At 59.4% G+C, this 17,163-nt stretch overlaps 1 protein-coding gene across 1 annotated transcript in view; it reads left to right on the top strand.

Annotated features, from left to right (window-relative positions):
- The window catches only part of PASK (PAS domain containing serine/threonine kinase), a 40,471-nt gene that overhangs the window by 6,735 nt on the left and 16,573 nt on the right, over positions 1–17,163 (top strand). The window contains exons 3-10 of the mRNA XM_030327590.1: positions 3,767–3,932; positions 5,665–5,897; positions 6,453–6,623; positions 7,278–7,418; positions 7,881–8,015; positions 9,824–10,084; positions 11,856–12,048; positions 14,131–14,299. Coding sequence (XP_030183450.1) covers positions 3,794–3,932; positions 5,665–5,897; positions 6,453–6,623; positions 7,278–7,418; positions 7,881–8,015; positions 9,824–10,084; positions 11,856–12,048; positions 14,131–14,299 — 1,442 coding nt within the window. The 5' untranslated portion in view covers positions 3,767–3,793. The remainder of the gene's footprint in view (positions 1–3,766; positions 3,933–5,664; positions 5,898–6,452; positions 6,624–7,277; positions 7,419–7,880; positions 8,016–9,823; positions 10,085–11,855; positions 12,049–14,130; positions 14,300–17,163) is intronic.

The following is a 17,163-nucleotide window of genomic DNA, read 5'->3' as shown; positions in this document are numbered from 1 at the left end:
GGTCTGGTTATTCCTGCCCAGACACACCCGCCCGGTGAGCACAGCTTCCTGTCCATCTTTCACACCTGGCAGGCCCAGGTGCCCCCTCCCTCGGGGGTGTGGACCTGTACATTCATTTCTGTGTTACCGAAGCTCACTTGCTCTTACCTCCTCTGATGTTTCTTCCTCTCCACTCTCCCCCCTGTTAGATCATCTCAGCCTGAATCTCTTAACTTCTCTCTCATGATTTTATGTCCTTGCTTCGGGGTTATTTATTCACATAGATCTTCCAATCCTCGGATTTTCTTTTCAGCTGTGGCTACCTGCCTGTCTTACTCCTCCAATGACATTAAAAATTAACTTTATTGAGAGAGTTTACAGACAATAAAACGTGCTGACGTTAAGTACATAGTTCAGGAGTGTCGGGAGGCTTACCCAACCTCACAGTCACGGCCACAGCTGAGTCTGAGGGCCTTTCCGTCGCCCTCAGAATCCCCTTTGTGCTCTGAGTCCACCCCTGCCCTTCCCACCCCTGGTCCCCCACAGCCCCTGCTTGGCCTGCTGCCCCTACAGGCGGGGCCTGTCTGTGCTAGTGCCCGGTGCTGGTGTATGGTAGCTCCTTAAGGGCTTCACTTGCATTTCCCTGGTAACTAATGATGGTGAATGTTTTTCTCATGTGCTTCTTTGTGATTCATGTGCCTCCCTTGGTGAAGTGTCCATTGAAAACCTACATCCTCCACCCTCTTTAAAAATAATCAGGTTATTAGTTTTATGAATCCTTAGGATTTTCTATGTATGTTCTCATGTCCTCTGTGAATCGAGACAGCTTTATGCTCTGCTTTCCAGTATACGTGCCTTTTATTTCTTTTTCTGCCGTTGTGTCCTGGCTGTGACCTCCAGGACAGTGCCGGAGAAGAGGCTAGAATGGACGTTTTTACCCTGCTCCTGACCTTGGAAGGCAAGCATATCGCTAGCTATGGGTTCTTCATGTATGCTCTAGATCAGGTAGAGGACATTCTCAACTCCTAACTGTCGAATGTTTTTTCCCATAAAGGGGTGTTAGATTTTGTCAAATGCTTTTTCAACATCTGTTGATATGATATGATTGTGTGATTTTTCTTCCTTTTTTTTTTTTCCTTTTTTAACCTGTTGATATGATGAATTACACTGACTGATTTCCAAATGTTAAACTGGCCTTTTGTTCCTGTGATAAACGCTTCCTGATTGTCACGTATTCTCCTTTCTACTTATTGCCTGGTGGATTTGCTAACACTTTGTTGAGGATTTTTGCATCTTTGTTCACAAGAGTTTTTGGTCTGTGGTTTCCTTTCCTTTTTTTTTTTTTTTTAATATTTATTTATTTTAGAGAGAGAGAGAGCGCGCGCGCGAGTACACACAGGCCAGGGAGGGACAGAGAGAGAAGTAGACACAGAATCCAAAGCAGGCTGCAGGCTCCGAGCTGCCAGCACAGAGCCCCACATGGGGCTCGAACCCACAGACCGTGAGATCATGACCTGAGCCAAAGTCAGACACTCACCCGACTGAGGCACCCAGGTGTCCCTGTGGTTTCCTTTTCTATCGATGTTTTTGTCCAGTTTTGGTATCAGGGTAATGCTGCTCTCAAACACTGGGCTGGATGTGCTCCACTGGTTTTTAATTTCTGGAGGAGTTTGTATAGTATTGTTATTTCCTTCTTAAACGTTTGATAGAATTCACCAGTGAAGCCATCTGGGCTTAGAGATCTTTGTGGGAAAGTTTTTAAATTATATTTTCATTTGTATAATGCTGAAATCGATTCTTTCAGTATGTAGTTATTTTTGAGAAACTCTTGTTCTCACTTTTTGACTCACATCTTTTACGTTTTAAACATATACCTGGGTACTTCTAACATCTGATGTTCTTGTGGGTCTGGATCTGTTTGATTCTTCTGTAGACTCTCACCGAAGGTACCTGTTTCCCTGTCTTTTTTGTTGGAAGAGAATGTATTTGCTTGTTCTTGATCTTGGAAGCAACCAGGAAGATTGCTTTTGCCAGGGCCCAGGCTCCTGAGCTAGGGCCACACTGTCCCTTGTTGGGGCCCGGGCGTCCTTTCGGGGAGCCCCTGCCTCATCAGGGTGACCTGCTTACAGCTCTGTACAGCTCGTGTGCATCTTTCAAAGGTCGTGTCTTTCTGGGTAGCTCCGAGATGCCGCAGCAGCAATATTCTTAATGAGCTCTAGCTGGTCTGGGATACAGGGCCCGCTCAAGTTACCCAGGCCACTGTATGCGTCATCTTTTTTTTTTCCCTAGAACTTTTATGTTTTGTTTTTAAATTCACCTGGAACTAGTTTTTGTACATGGCAAGTCATAGAGGTGCCACTTTGCCCCTAATTACGCCAACTCCCAAACTGACAGCTCAAGGCTATTAGGCATTTCTAATTTGCGGTAGCAGCTGAGACCCTTGGGTCATCACAAGCGTGCTGAGAGTTGTGCATTATCGTTGCTCACATTGTGCACAGAAGGGGCTGATGCTGGCAGGCCAGGGGGCTGTGCCGGGGAGCAGCGTTCACCCCCCACCGATCTTCACCGGGTGCCGACATCAATCACAACATCAGTCTGTTTGTGAAATTGATTGTTTTGTCGTCTTTTTTGTTCCTCTGCTGTCCCGACCTCCATTTCTGTGGCTCGCTGGCATGTTTTGATGTCAGCAGCCTTCCATGCTGGTGATAGGAGGGCCTTCAGTTTTCTGTCTGTCTAGGGGGCCCCTGCCCCACCGTGCTCAGGAGCTGGCAGCTGAGGTGAGCATTGGCCGGGCCCTAACACCTGAGGGGCCTGGAACGTGAACATACTGGAGATCCCATGCTGTTACCACTGTATGCAAAATTATAGATTGGGCTCAAAGCCGTTAACTGTGAAAGTCACTGCCCTCCTCTCCTGGTGGTGAATCTTCACGAAGACCTTCAAGCCAGAATAGAACGGGTGGGCGGGGCCTCCTTGGAGTTTGGAGCTGCAATGTGGTGGTGGGGGGGGGGCAACTGCCTTCCCTTTCCATAGCAGGTCCATCCTGTGGGGCACCCCCGCCTGCTTATTGAAGCCTGGTCTTCCTTGGAAAGGAAGCCCCTCAGCCAGTCCTTGGGCCTGTGTGTGCCCACGAGGGAGCACTGGTGGGGGGAGAGGCCCACGAGGGTCTTGGAAGCAGGTTCCACATACCCTGGCCTGGACCTCCAGACAGTGGTTCTGCAAGACGTCACCATTGGAGGAAATGGTGAAGGACGCAGGAGATTTTTCTGTATTTGCTTTCCTTACAACTGCTTGCAAGTATTTAAAAATAAGAAGTCAACAACACAAGTGTCTGGTGCCAGGCCCATCTCCAGAGTCTGTATGTTGGCTTTGTGTTGCTATTTTGTTGGAAGCCCCATGGATGATTCTGGGTGTGGCTGGTCAGATGCAGTGGCTTTGGGGAAAGCTGGGGCCACACAGAGCCTCACACGCTGGCTGGCAGGTGCTCCTGTCGTCGGGAACGCCCTTCGCCTGGGGCCATCTGTAGTCGGTGTGCCGCTGCAGCCTGGGCCTTCCTTGGAGGTCCCTCCTGGCCTGCTCTGCTCTCTCCTCATTTTCTTCTTTCTTTCCCATCTCTTCCCCCGCGTTTCTCCCAAAGGACTTCTCTTAGCAGGACTTCGGTCCTTCTGGGCTCGCGTTGTAAGCTGGGGGAGGCCGTGGGGCTGAGCTGCTCTCAGCCTCGCGGGGGGATCGGTTGCCTCTTGGCTCTTGTGCTGCAGATGCTGATGGCGTTCGCTTTGTTTTCCAGTTGTTCTCCTGGCCTGCCAGCTCCCCGATGGAGGGCGGAGGCCCCGCCGAGAGCCCTGCCGTGCGAACCACCTCCGAGCCCCGCAGGTCCTCGTCCTCGGCGCACAGACACCTGAGCAGAAGGAATGGGCTGGCGAAGCTGTGCCAGAGCAGGATGGCCCTCTCCGGTACCCGCCCCTTCTGGGCATCGTGGGTGGCGGTGTCGAAAACGCAGGCGAGGGGGCGCTCTGGGCTCTGGCCACTCTCTCTCTTCTTGCTGAGAGGACGCGCTCTGTGTGCGGGCGACGGTGCTGGCTGAAGCCTCTCCTGCGCCGCGGTGATTCTTAGGCATGAGCCTGTCCTGCGGAGTGTGTGTGAGCGCGACCCTGGGCTGGGCTGCCTTGCAAGTAAGATACAGTTTTGCGGCTTTAGTTCGGTAAATATTTCCCAGCTGCTGGGCTGCAGGCTCATGCTTTCTTCCCAGGTACAGACGAATAACACGGGCTTGAGGGCAGCTAGCTTTCCAGTGCAGAAGATGGTGCCCGGTGTGGTGGGGGGAGGGGGCAGGAGGTCGAGGCACCTGCTACCCACTCGTTCATGTTTCCCCAAGTTAACTGGTGCCTCCAGAGCCCAGACACCCCCGAAGGGCTCGTTGTCGGAGGGGGTGCTTTGGGAGACAGAGGTGCATGCCTGCAGCCCGGGGCTAGGACACGGGGAGTCTGTTAGGTTGATAGAAGGGCTGGTGCTGGAGGAAAGGTAGAGGTGAGGAACAGTCCCACGGAGGAGGAGGGTTGGAGCCCAAGAAGGGGGCTCACATGCTGGCCTGATGGCACAGGGTGGGGCTGTTCAGAGGGGAGCAGAGGCTAGGTCCTCCAGGTGAGGGCTGGAGGTTCTGTGGGGGTGGGCTGGGAAGGTCTGTGAGGCAGGCAGGTAGCCGCCCTCGCCCTCGGCCTTGGGAGGGAGCATGGGTGGATGTCTGCTTGGGGAGCAGGGGGCGGAGCTGGGGCCACAGCGCCTGTCTGGTGCTGTAAGGAGATCAGGCCGGGCCTGGGGCAGCCTGGAAGAGGAGGGCTGAGGCTCTGGGCTGTGCAGTTTCTAGGCTCCTAGAATGGTCTGGGGTGGGCCCATGAGCTAAGGAGGGGAAAGGGGGGAAGACTTGTCTTTGCCTGGTTTTTGAGCTGTTTGAAGGATGGAGCTGACATTTACTGAGATGGGAAAGGAGAGGCAGGGCAGGGGTGTAAGCAGGGGCCTCGCAGCACATTCCTAGGTGAAGTGTATTTAAAGCCACCAAGGAGTGGCTGGGACGGAGCGGAGGCGGTGAGCTTGATCCCCAGGGTTCTAGGGTGATGAGAGCTCAGGCGGGTGGAGGGGGGGAGGGAGCTCTGCCAAGGGCAGAGGTTTAAGAGCTGGGGAGCTGCCCCCTGGCCCAGGGCTGCTGATGGTGGGGGTGAAGGAGCCCTGAGAACTAGCCACGGGGTTGAGCATCTTGGGAGCCACTGGACCTGTTACCGGGAGGGGGTTTTCTGGAGGGGTCGTGAGTGAACCTGACCAATGAATGAGGGAGGGAGGAAGGGGCCGGGACAGCCAGGCAGCTCTTGGATTTGGGAGACTTTCTGGGATCGAGGGGCGTTAGGACAGACCCAGGAGGGCACCCCTTGGGGGGCTGGGTGGAAAGGGACCTCAGAGTGTGTTTACACAGAATCACTGAGGCTGGGCCTGTTCCCCATAGGTGCAACTCCGCATGGCTAGACACACCCAGGTGTTGTTCTGTTGGGCTCTGGGGACGTTTGAGACGCACCCTGGGGTGCAAACCAGCCCTTGGAGCCTTTGGCAGGAACTGAGAGCAGGGGCTGTGTGTGGCGGTGTGTTTGAGGAGTGCGCTCCTGGCAGGTCTAAGGCTTCCTTTCTTTCTCTTTCCAGAAGGCAGATGGAGCTCCTACTGTCTGTCCTCGCTGGCTGCCCAGAATATGTGCGCGAGCAAGCCGCACTGCCTGGCCGCACCGGAGCGGTCGGACGCGGCCGGGTCCCTGGGGGGCGCGTCCTGCTGTTCCCTGCTGCGGGGCTTGTCTTCGGGGCGGTCCACGCCCCTCCTCCCGGCCCCCGTGTCCAACCCGAACAAGGCAGTTTTCACCGTGGATGCCAAGACCACAGAGGTATTTGCTTCGGTTTGTGACCCTGCCATGAGCGTGTAGCCCGTGTCTTCAACCCGTGGCCTCAAACAGAGGTGTTTGCGTTAAGTGCGATCAGAAAAGCATTGGGTTTCACCTGTGTAATTGCAGAAGCGACATAAACAAGACTCAACCACACCAAACAGTCCTCTCACCAAGGTGGAGACCCCAGGGAGGGGGCGAGGCGCGCGCTCGTGCTGTCTAAGGCACTGGCCGCCCGAGAGTGAGAACACATCCCCAACGTGAGAGCAGAGCGCTCAGGGGCACAGAGAACTGAAATTGTTCGGTGGGCAGGAGTATGGCCTAAGTCCCCACACGTCCACGTAGTCTTGATGACGTGAGGCGCCCGGTCGTGGCGCTGCCATTTCTTGTGTCCCCCTCTGTGGCCAAGGCCTCTGAGGACCCAAGGCGTCACTGCTGTGAACCGCCAGGGCAGGACACTGGGAGGAGGATGCTGGACCGTGCCGCCTCGTCTGCTGTTCCCGGGGGTTAGAGGCGCCGCCGGTGATGCTCGTGCCCTCTCCTCTCCGTGACCCCCAGATCCTGGTCGCCAACGACAAGGCTTGCCAGCTCCTGGGGTACAGCAGCCATGACCTGATCGGCCAGAAGCTCACGCAGTTCTTCCTGAAGCCAGATTCCGACGTGGTGAAGGCCCTCAGCGAAGAGCACGTGGAGGCCGACGGCCACGCCGCCGTTGTGTTTGGCACGGTGGTGAGTGCCCGGCGTGTGCCGCCGGGGCCGTACGAACACGGTCGGTCACCGGCCGTCCCCCCCTCGGTGCTGGTGCGGGGGACAGCTGGGCTGGTGTGAGGGCGGTACCACCTGATGGGGGAGGAGGCCAGTCAGCGGTGTGCGGGCCTGCAGGATGCGGTGCGGATGCTCTCGTCTCGGGGTCCCCACCCCTAAATCTCCAGCTCTGTGTGTCGGTGTTCGTTGGCGGGGCTGGCAAGGTTTCCCGGGGGCTTCGGTCCTCCCCGTGTGGCGCATCAGCTGGCAGTTGACAGGTTGAACTGCGTGTTAGATGCTGAGCCCTTGGCCCCGGGCACCGAGGGGAGTGAGATGTGGTCCGCTACTTCTGAAAGGCCACCTGGCTGTCGTGAAGAAAAAGTTGGCGTGTTCACCGCACATTGGTGTCTGTTTCCTCGAGAAGTTACAGACGCTGTCTCCCCTGCGGTGTTGAACGAAGCTGCCAAAAACCCTTCTCTTCCCATAGAACGTTGGCTCAGAGACTGTTAGGTTAAGTGTCCGAAACCTTGTTTATACTTTGGTTCGTTTCCGAGACATGGGGCAGGTGAGCAGAGGCCGCAGACGTCCACGGGCCTGGGGTCCAGGGAGGGCCAGGTGCAGGCCCGTCTGTCCCCACAGGTGGACATCGTGAGCCGCAGTGGGGAGAAGGTTCCAGTTTCTGTGTGGATGAAGAAGGTGAAGCGGGAACGCAGCCTCTGCTGTGTGGTCATGCTGGAGCCCGTGGAGCGCGTCTCGGCCTGGGTCGCTTTCCAGAGCGATGTGAGTGTGCCCGCGGCGTCTCAGCTGCACGTAACCTGACCCTGTGGCGCTGCTCCCGGAGCTCCGGCTCACCTTGTGGCCTGCTGTGTGCCTTTGGGGCTTGTGGGAGGCCCCGCTGCACCCCCCACTGGGTGCACTTGGGCAAGGAATCCAATCTCCCTGTGCCTCAGTTTCCTCATGTGTACTACTGGGATATAATCAGAACCACTCACAGGACTGTTTCCGCACCGCGTGTGGTACACAGCCCCGGGCTGTGAGCTGTGGGTGTGGTCTGTGCCGGCTTCTGCGGAACATCTCGAGAAGTCAGGAATTTGGGCCTCAGGAGTGTTTGTGCGCGCCTCGCACACTTCTGCCGCGCGCGGTGCGAACTTTCAAGCTCGAGACTTGGCGTTTGGTGGAGCTTGAAGCTGAGGTGCCAGGAGTTTTATCCTAAGGCTTAAAAATGCTGGTATTTCCTCCTAGGGAACCATAACATCGTGCGACAGCCTCTTCCCTCTCCTGTATGGGTACGCGTCCGTGGAGGAGGTGCTCGGGCAGCACATGGCAGACCTCATCCCTTCTGTGCAGCTGCCTCCGCCCGGCGAGCTCGTCCCACAGGTAGGACCCCGGGGACCTCTGGCCGCCGCAGGGAGTCTGTCTATCCAGTGACTGGTGACCGTTCATCTCCCAGACTGGAATCCGTGACCTGGCCACACAGGCTGGGACCTGTGCTCAGTGGCACCCGTTCCCCTGTTGCTCTCTGGGCTCAGAAGCCTTGACCCGGTCAGGGCCCGTGTGGCTCTCCAACTCACTGCCCTGTCCCCTCGGTCCTCTCCCTGGAGCCTGGGGTAGGGAACGCCTGCTGCCTCTCTTTACTGACAGGTCTGGGGTCTTGAGGGACAGGGAGAACGGGCTGATGGCAGGTGTCCCCTCAAGGCAGGATGGCAGTCAGATGGGGGAGGGCCGGCAGCTTTGGGGTCAGTGGTGGTCTGGGGTCGGGGGGAGGTTCTGATGCCGACCGAATCCTCCCAGTTCCCAGGAGCCCCGTTTCGTACTAGTGTGCAGCCTCCACACCAGTGACCCACACTGCAGTGAGTTCACCTCATGTCACACCCCAGTGACCTGCAGGATCAGACTGGACGGTTGATTTTTGCCTAAAGTCACCTCTGCCGCTGTAAGAAATCAGAGATGGTTTCAGGCCACCCATAGGCACTCGCAGGTGGTTTCAGGCCACCCAAAGGCGCTCGCTGGTTCTCTGGCTGGCCTCAGGCCAAGAGCCGAACCCCCTGAGCAGTCATCGGCTATTTTTCAGCTTTCCAGCTCAATGGGAAATCCCTGCCCCCATCCCTAGTCCTTATTGTCTCTGTGTCCTCTCCCCTGCCCCAAGGCTGGGGGGTGGGGGGCGCCTGTTGGCCCAGCCCCGCCGGGAGCTCGCGTGTCAGCACCTGCTCAGTCTGAACGCAGGCACGCATCCAAGAGAAGTATGTTCTAGAAGGCACGTTTGAAATAGTCTCGAACTAAAGTCCCCGACTCCCCGGCAGCGAGTGGAGACAGGTGCTGCACCCCTCATTCCTTGTGGGGCCCCCTGGGACCTGGCGCCTGGCCTACGGCCTTGGCACAGGGACCCTGGCGTGTGGAGTCCCGACCCTGTTGAGGGTGCAGTGCTGCTGAGTGAAGCTCCCCTCCTGCGTTCAGGGGGGTGCCCACGACGTGGGCCCCTTCACATCTTCTGTCTCCCAGGTGGCCCCTCGAAGGGGTGGCTGTGATAGGGCGAGGGGTGGGCACAAAAGCCTGGGCCTCATCTTGAAACCTGAAAGGGCGCACAGTCTGAAAGCCCCTGGTGAGGATGCTGCCTTGGTCGAGGTTTCCTTGAAACTGGATACATTCCAAGTCTTCAAGAAGGGAAACATAAAGCAAGGATGTGCTCTCGTGGGTGATGGAGGTGCCGACGAGGCAGATGGGGCGTGGCCACCCAGTAGTCAGCAACAGCAGGGAGCCACTGCCCCTCAGGCCGAAGGATGGGGGACGGAGTGAGGGGTGGGGCCGTCCGCAGAGGGGGCACCCTGGGGATACTGGCGGTCCGAGGTGGAGAGCGGGGAGGAACGCTGGCCCTCCCTCCCAGACGCCAGCCCTCGCGCGCGTCTTGGTTGCCCTGGTGTCTGCTGCCCTCGGGCCTTTCTGGAGTGGTGAGCGGCTGCCGTGCTGGGGTGCCCTCGCCCCCGGTCACAGCTCCTGGCCAGCTTCCGCTTTGCCTGGGGCAAAGGCGGGGTGCGGGGAGCTCAGGGAAGGAGGGCCGGTGTGGGGAGTGTGATGTTCGGGGGTGCTCCCCAGCACATGTGGGTGGGTTCACTTCTCAGGCTGCAAAGACTCAAAGCTGGGGCTGGGTGCGATGCTGCTGTCAGCTCAGTGGTGCGTGTTCCTTCCAGAATCTCAAGATTCAGAGGTCTGTCGGGAGGGCCAAAGATGGCACCACCTTCCCTCTGAGCTTAAAACTGAAATCCGAGCCCAGAAGCGAGATGGTGGAAGACGGCAGGGCAGTGCCTGAGCGGGGTTACTCGGCGTCAGTCTGGGTGTTCTCCACCATCAGCGGCCTCATCACCCTCCTGCCCGACGGGACCATCTATGGCATCAACCACAGCTTTGCCCTGATGCTGTTCGGTTACGGGAAGACGGAGCTCCTGGGCAAGGTGGGCCTTGCGTGGGTGGCCAGCCTGCGTGCCCCTGCAGGGGGCCGGTCCATTTCCACAGTGAGGACCTGTGCTTGCCACAGGCCTCGTACCTCCCTGTCTGCTGGGTCGGCCCCCTGGCTGCCCCTGGGGGGTGCCGGGCAGCGTGCTCCCTGTCTGCACTCCTTTCTCCGGACCCCACGCCGAGCCCTCCATGACCCCCTGGGCGGTCTCGAGGTGCTGCCCTGGGAGAGGGAGGGGCTGTCACCCTGAGACCTGTCCCGAGCAGAGCGTGTGTCCCACCTGTGGGGATTTTCTCTGCGCGTGGAGCTCGGGGCTTGTCTCACCTCCTGTGCCCTGGGGGCCATCTTGGGGGGGGGTCTGTTGTGCGGTCAGAGTCAGAGGAAAGTGTTTATGAACTTCTTCCTTGGACGGAGCTTTCTCTGAATTTCTTGAACACGGGGAGGCGGAAATCTCCACACACCAAGAGCCAGGCCCAGCTGGGATGCCAACTGCCAGTTTCTATCTAAGACCGTGCTGAGAGTCTGTATCTGCTGCTGCAAACCATTGTGAGCTTGGTGCCTAAAACACGACAATCTCATATTCAGGTCACAGATGGGCCCTTTGGGCTGGGCTCGGCGGGATGGCCTATTCTCTTTGACGTAGTGTCAGCCGGGGCTGGCGTCGTCCCCAGGCGCGCCTACCCGTGGGTCTGGCTGCCTGGCTCCGTGGCTGGGGCGGTGTCGAGAGCCCCTGCGTGTCGTGTGGTGGCCGGGCTCCAAGGGCAGGTGAGCATCTCAGGCAGCCACAACATGCTCCTCACATGGTCCCAGGGTCCTCCTGGGTCCCGGAAAGGGGACACGGGCCCTCTGCTCAGTGGGAGGAGGGTCACGGGGGAGGGAGAGGCTGCCGGCTGGCGCATCGCTTTTGACGTCGAGTGGCCGCTGTGCCGGTGCGCCCGGCCGGCTCGGCCCTTGGGTGCCTGCAGCCCTTCACGGAGCACCTTGTTCACCACGCGCTGCCGCAGAGGAAGGGAACGTTGTTCCCTCTTGTCATTCTCAGACCCGGTGACAAGGTCCAAACACAGGTCCCTCTTTGTTTTCTAATTAGAAATATTAAGGAGCAAGTGAGCTGAAACTTAGTTAAACGAAGGTAAACTTAGTTCGAAGTTAATGAAAACACAGTCAGTGTGAGTTCTGGACCAGGGGTTCCCGCAGGAACATCGAGGGCGTCCCGTCTTTGTAGGGTCTGCGTGTGGGGTGGATGGACCTGCCTCTGGATTAGACCGTGTTCCGGATTCACACGGCTGTGAGTAGGGGGTGCACACGGGTTCAGAGAGGGCACGTGTCCTTGCAGCTCCGGGGCCTGGGACCCTCATGCTGAGGCGCTGGCCAGCACAGCAGAGGCGCCCCAGGTCCTTTGTCTTATCCCGGGCACCCATCGCTCCCTGAGAGCCACGTTTGCACACGTGAGATTTGCACACGTGGCTTTCATGCCTAAGGAAAACATGGGCGAACATCTGCCCGGGAGACATGGAAGTGTTGGTATTGGTAGCTTCAGTTGTTGATTTTGTTTTTTCGTAAGAAAAGGGAGGAAAAGTCACGAATTCCATGTTGAGTGTCAGAGGGGCTTTGTGGGTCTGTTGAAAGGAATACGACCTGGGGTCTTTGCTCACCTTGCCCGGAGATGTGCTCGCGTCGCGTTCATTTTGTCTGCAGACCGGATGGTGCGCCGGCCCCGTGGGTCAGGGTGGATCCTCACCAGATCTGAAATGTCATGGTTTCTTTTCTAGAATATCACTTTATTGATTCCCGGTTTCTACGACTACATGGAGCTCGCATATGACAGTTCCTCACCACGGCCAAACCTGACCAACTGCTTGGACGTTGGCAACCAGAGTGAGCCTGGGGAGAGTGCTGTGGACCCCCACCAGGGCTGGGACCCGGCCGGCGAGGCCAAGGGTCGGCCCAGCCTCTTCCTCCCAGGTGCGTCCGTGGCTGCCCAGCCACACACAGCTCTACACCTCGGAGGGAGGGGGCACGGGCGTGCTGGGCGGGATGGAGAGTGTAAGCGAGTGGCCGCCGGGCATTCGTGGAGACCCTGTCTGTCGTGGGCCTTCTGTGTTCCCAGGGGATGGGACGTGTCGTGAGTCTGACAGCCGTGAGCGTAGAGAGGGTCCCGGGGGTAGCTTGTTGGTGGTGTTTTACGAGTAGATCTGTGGAGCCTATCGCGTTAACCCCTAAGTTAAGTAGTTCTAGGCCTATTTGCTCGTTGTGTTTCTCCTCTGTACTTTTAGTTTAGCGTTTAGTGTTATTTCAGCAAATATCCCAAGGCCCCAAGACGTGAACATCGTAGGTGCCGTGGTGTGTGAGGACAGGCCGGGAGCACGGCTCCCGCCCTGGCAGGGCTCCTCTCTGGCTTCGGGGCACCAGGAGCAGGGACCGCAGGGCACGAGACCGCCCGGCAGCCTCCTCAGTGCTCACCTTTCCGTTGACAAGGAGCGAGGAGCAGCTGCGCCCCGTTCTGCTCCCAGCCCACAGGGCCCCACTCTGCAAGTGCCCGCTCCCTCACTGCCCGCTGACAGGGTGCGGTCCTCACGTTCCCTGGTCTCTGCCGTCCCGTGGGAGGGGACACCGGAAATGAAACGAGAGGGCTGCTGGGGAGCAACAGGCGTCAGGCGGCCGCATGTGTCCAGGGCTCCGTGGCCCTCTTGGAGGGTGGCGTGGTAGTGATGCCGTGCGCACGGGGCAGGCTCAGGGTACCTTGGAACACGTTGTCCCCGTGCTGCCGCCTGTGGCCCGACTTGCTGTCTGAGCGCTCACATACGGGGGTTTAACACAGTCACCAAGGGAGTGGAGGGGCCACGTGGGAGCCGCTGTGTCGTGGGGCAGCGCTCTGTGTTCTGGGCGCTGAACCCCAGCGGGGGTTTCTGCAGCGCGTGGCTCGGACCCGAGGCTGGGAGTGGGGTGCGTGCCCTGAGGGTTGCTTTCCAGGCACTGGAGGTGACCTCGTGGCATTTTGTTTCACGAGGTGCTTTGTCGGGCTGCTGGCTCTGCTGGGGTCTCCACTGTTCCCACGCCGCCTTCCTCCGTCACACCTGCGTTCTGTCTACACAGACGGCCCTTTTTCAGTTTCTTTTCTCCGTCGCTAGTTCCGAGTCTTCCCTTTCCCACCATTCCGCCGTCTCTCCCGTGTGCGTGTCTAACGCACGTTCTCTGTGGAAGGTCAGGGGGCGGGGGTCGCTTCTGCCCCTCTCCCTGTGCCTCCTCAGGATGAACTCTCGGAAGTGGCATTTCTGGGCACGTGGGGATGCTTGCTTTTGCCGGCTGTTGTCCGAATGTCCACTGGAAAGATGCGGCCGGCCCGTCCACCTCCACCGCCGGGGGCCGGGCTTCTTCCCCACGGCCCCGATCCAGACGGCCATTTACAGGGACAGCCCTCCTGCTCCCACCCCCCCTGCTGTGTGCTCGGCCCTATGTGGGTGGACAGGCACCGGGCCGGGGAGCTGGTGGGGAGGCCGTGACACGCAAGTATAGGCTTGACGCGTAGGTGACCAGCCCTCAGGAGGAAGAGCGAGGCAGGGGGAGGACGTACAGTCTCAGGGTCCGTGAGCCTGGGAGGGACCCTTGGGATGGTGGCTTTTGGTGAGGCACCGAAGGAGGCAGGAGTGGCGTTCCAGGGACGGGGGCCAGAGGCCCTGGGCGGAGCGTCAGGAGGCGGGCCGCAGGGCCGTGGGGGTCACAGTACGGATTTGGGCTTTTACCTGGAGTCAGAGCAGAGCCCTCGGGGGGGGCTCTCGGCAGATGGAGGGACGCGCTGCAGCCCCGGGGGTGGTGGTGGTGGGATCCTGCCGGCTGAGGGCAGGGCCTGGGACACCGCAGCAGGGAGAGTGGGGGCCGCTGGCCCCGACTGGGCACCTGCAGAGCGGCGAGGGGGTGGCCCGGGACACGCTGCGGACGTAGGCTCGCCACGGCTTCCGAGATCAGGTCGGGGCCCCCCCTGCTCACGAGTCCCGTGGGGGGAGACTCGGTCAGCAGGTGGGAAACGGTCTGTTCTGTTGCTGCCAGATTCCAGGGTTGACGGCTCGCTTGTCGGAGACCACGAGCTGCCACGAGGCGAGACCCTAGAGGTAGCGGGAAGCCGAGAAGCCTTCGCAGGGACCTGGGGCCAGGCAGACCCCAGAGGAGGCCACCTCCCTCCCGCCCTCCCGCCTCCGCCTGTTCCGCCTGTTCCGCGGTGAGTCCCCTGGAGGTGGGGTGGGGCGGCGGTAGGCGGGCGCGGTCGAGGAGCGTGCCGCTAGCTCCTGGCCACCGAGTGCTTGCTCGAGCACCGGAATCGGCCGTTGGGCGTGGTCCCCGGCGTGGTCCCCGGTGGTGGCCTTGAGACCCAGCCCCGTTGTGTGGGTGGGGTTCCAGGGAGTTAACATAGCAGGATTTCCTCATTTAAAAAACCATTTGCGTCCGCTCTCTTTTAAATAACGAAATACTGTATGTAGAGTGGTCAAGTCCACGTTAGAACGCGTGGAAAATGTAGAAAGGCAGAGAGAGAAACTCACCGGTCGTCCCTGCTTAGTTATCGTGGTCCCACGGTACACAGCGTTTTGGAGTTTCTCAACTAGTTTTCTCCCCGCGGGAGCCGCCGTCAGCCGTTGGGGCTGCCCCGCCACGTCCCCGTCCTCGGAGCGGAGCACCTTCCTAGCGTGTCCTCCGCGTCCGCGGGTGCTCGTGGGCAGCCGCTCTTGCCCCTGTGGCACAGACCGGGTCACCCCGTGCGTGTTGTCCTTGACGTGTGTGTGTGAGACGTGTGCGTCCGAGCCCTTTCCACGCGTCACCTCCCGGGGAGCTCTGCGGTTTCGCTGCTTTCCTGCCGTTGGCTTGGATTCCCTGGCTTTCCGCTACTTCGCTCTGGGGTCCGCTTTGGATGGTCTCTGTGCCACCTGCCCATCTGTGGACGGGGGACCCTCCCCCGGCGGGGCCTCCTGAGGCGTGACCCCCTGGCCCCAGGGGTGGTCGCTGCTACAAGCCGCTGGGCTTCTGGCCTGCGAGTCCCGGGGTGGGGGACCCTGGCGGTGGCTCTCATCTGCTCTGCCCCAAGCTCCCGTCTGGGCCCCGCACGCTCCATTTTCTGGGACGAGGTTGTGCGACAAGCGAGTCCCGCCAGTGAGCCGCTTCCGACGCTTCTCTCGGGTTGGATGTGCTGAGCTCAAGTTGTAGTGCTAGACCGACGTCCCTCCTAGAGGCCCTGTAGGTGTGCTTGTCCTTGTCACTGCCCCTGGCTGGCTGGCTTGCTTGCTTCCTTCCTTCCTTCCTTCCTTCCTTCCCTCCCTCCCTCCCTCCTTCCCTCCCTCCTTCCCTCCCTCCCTTCTTTCTTCCCTCCCTCCTTCCTTCCCTCCCTCCCTCCTTCCCTCCTCCTTCCCTCCTTCCCTCCCTCCTTCCCTCCCTCCCTTCTTCCTTCCCTCCCTCCCTCCTTCCCTCCTTCCCTCCCTCCTTCCCTCCCTCCCTTCTTCCTTCCCTCCCTCCCTCCTTCCTCCCTCCCTCCTTCCCTCCTCCTTCCCTCCCTCCCTCCTCCCTCCCTCCCTCCTTCCCCCCTCCCTCCCTCCTTCCTTCACTCCTTCCCTCCTTTCTTCACTCTTTCCTTCCTCCCTTCCTCCCTCCTTCCTCCCTCCCTCACTCCCTCCCTCCTTCCCTCCTCATTCCCTCCTTCCCTCCCTCCTTCCTCCCTCCCTCCCTCCTTCCCTCCCTCCCTCCCTCCTTCCTCCCTCCCTCCCTCCCTCCCTTCTTCCTTCCCTCCCTCCCTCCTTCCTCCCTCCCTCCCTCCTTCCCTCCTCCCTCCCTCCTTCCCTCCTCCTTCCTCCCTCCCCTCCCTCCCTCCCTCCCTCCCTCCCTTCTTCCTTCCCTCCCTCCCTCCTTCCTCCCTCCCTCCCTCCTTCCCTCCTCCCTCCCTCCTTCCCTCCTCCTTCCCTCCCTCCCTCCTCCCTCCCTCCCTCCTTCCCTCCTTCCTCCCTCCCTCCCTCCTTTCTTCACTCTTTCCTTCCTCCCTTCCTCCCTCCTTTCTCCCTCCCTCACTCCCTCCTTCCTTCCCTCCTCTCCTTCCTTCCTTCCTTCCTCCCCTCCCTCCCTCCCTCCTTTCTCCCTCCCTCCCTCCCTCCTTCTCCTCCTCTTCTGCTCCTTCCTCCTTCCTCCTCCTCCCTCCCCTCCTTCCTCCTTCCTTCTCCGTCCTTCCTTCCTTCCCTCCCTCCTTCTTCCCTCCCTCCTTCCTCCCTCCCTCCTTCCCTCCTTCCCTCTTTCCATCCCTCCTTCCTTCTAACTCCTCCTCCTCCTTCCCCCCTTTCTCCTTCCCTCTCTCCTTCCCTCCTTCCCTCCCTCCTTTCCTCCCTCCTTCCTCCCTTCCTCCCTCCCTTCCCTCCTTCCTTCCTTCCTGCCTTCCTTCCTTCCTTCCTTCCTTCCCTCCTTCCTTCCCTCCTTCCTTCCCTCCTTCCCTTCTTCCTTCCCTCCTTCCCTCCTTCCTTCCCTCCTTCCTTCCTTTCCCTCCTTCCTTCCTTCCTCTCTCCCTCCCTCCCTCCCTCCCTCCCTCCTTCCCTCCCTCCCGTACTCCTTCCCTTGCTCCCTCCTCCATTCACTCTGTCATTCACTCCTTCATCGCTCCCTCAGTCACTCATCACTCACCCCATAAATAAGCATTGCAAAAGGAATGCTAAGGATCATCCCTAAGAAATACTTTGTAGCAGAAAATGGGCTAAATCAGCAAACACGGTGAGACTGGGAAGTGGGAAGGCAGGTTTGCAGCATGACTTTGGGAGTGTTCGGTGCCTGGGGACCAAGGGTCGTGCCTGCTCCTCATTCTCCCAGCTCTCCCAGGAGCCCCGGAGGCAGTTGCTAACACACCCAAGTGGATTGTTGTGTTGGAGACCAGCCTGTGACCCTGCGTGAACCACCCGGAGGCACTGGTGCGGGCCCTGCCGTGTGCCAGCTGGGGCAGCGGGGTGGAGGGGAGGTGGGAGGGGGACAGGAGCCTCTCTGTACTTAAAGGCTCCCCCAGAAGCCTCCTTGTCACTTCCTCAGTTTACCCTGGCTGGAATGCAGTGACACTATGAAACCTGG

The sequence above is a fragment of the Lynx canadensis genome, chromosome C1 (assembly GCF_007474595.2).
Source record: "Lynx canadensis isolate LIC74 chromosome C1, mLynCan4.pri.v2, whole genome shotgun sequence".
In the NCBI taxonomy this organism is placed as follows: Eukaryota; Metazoa; Chordata; class Mammalia; order Carnivora; family Felidae; genus Lynx; species Lynx canadensis.
This window is presented reverse-complemented; position numbering and strand designations above follow the sequence as displayed.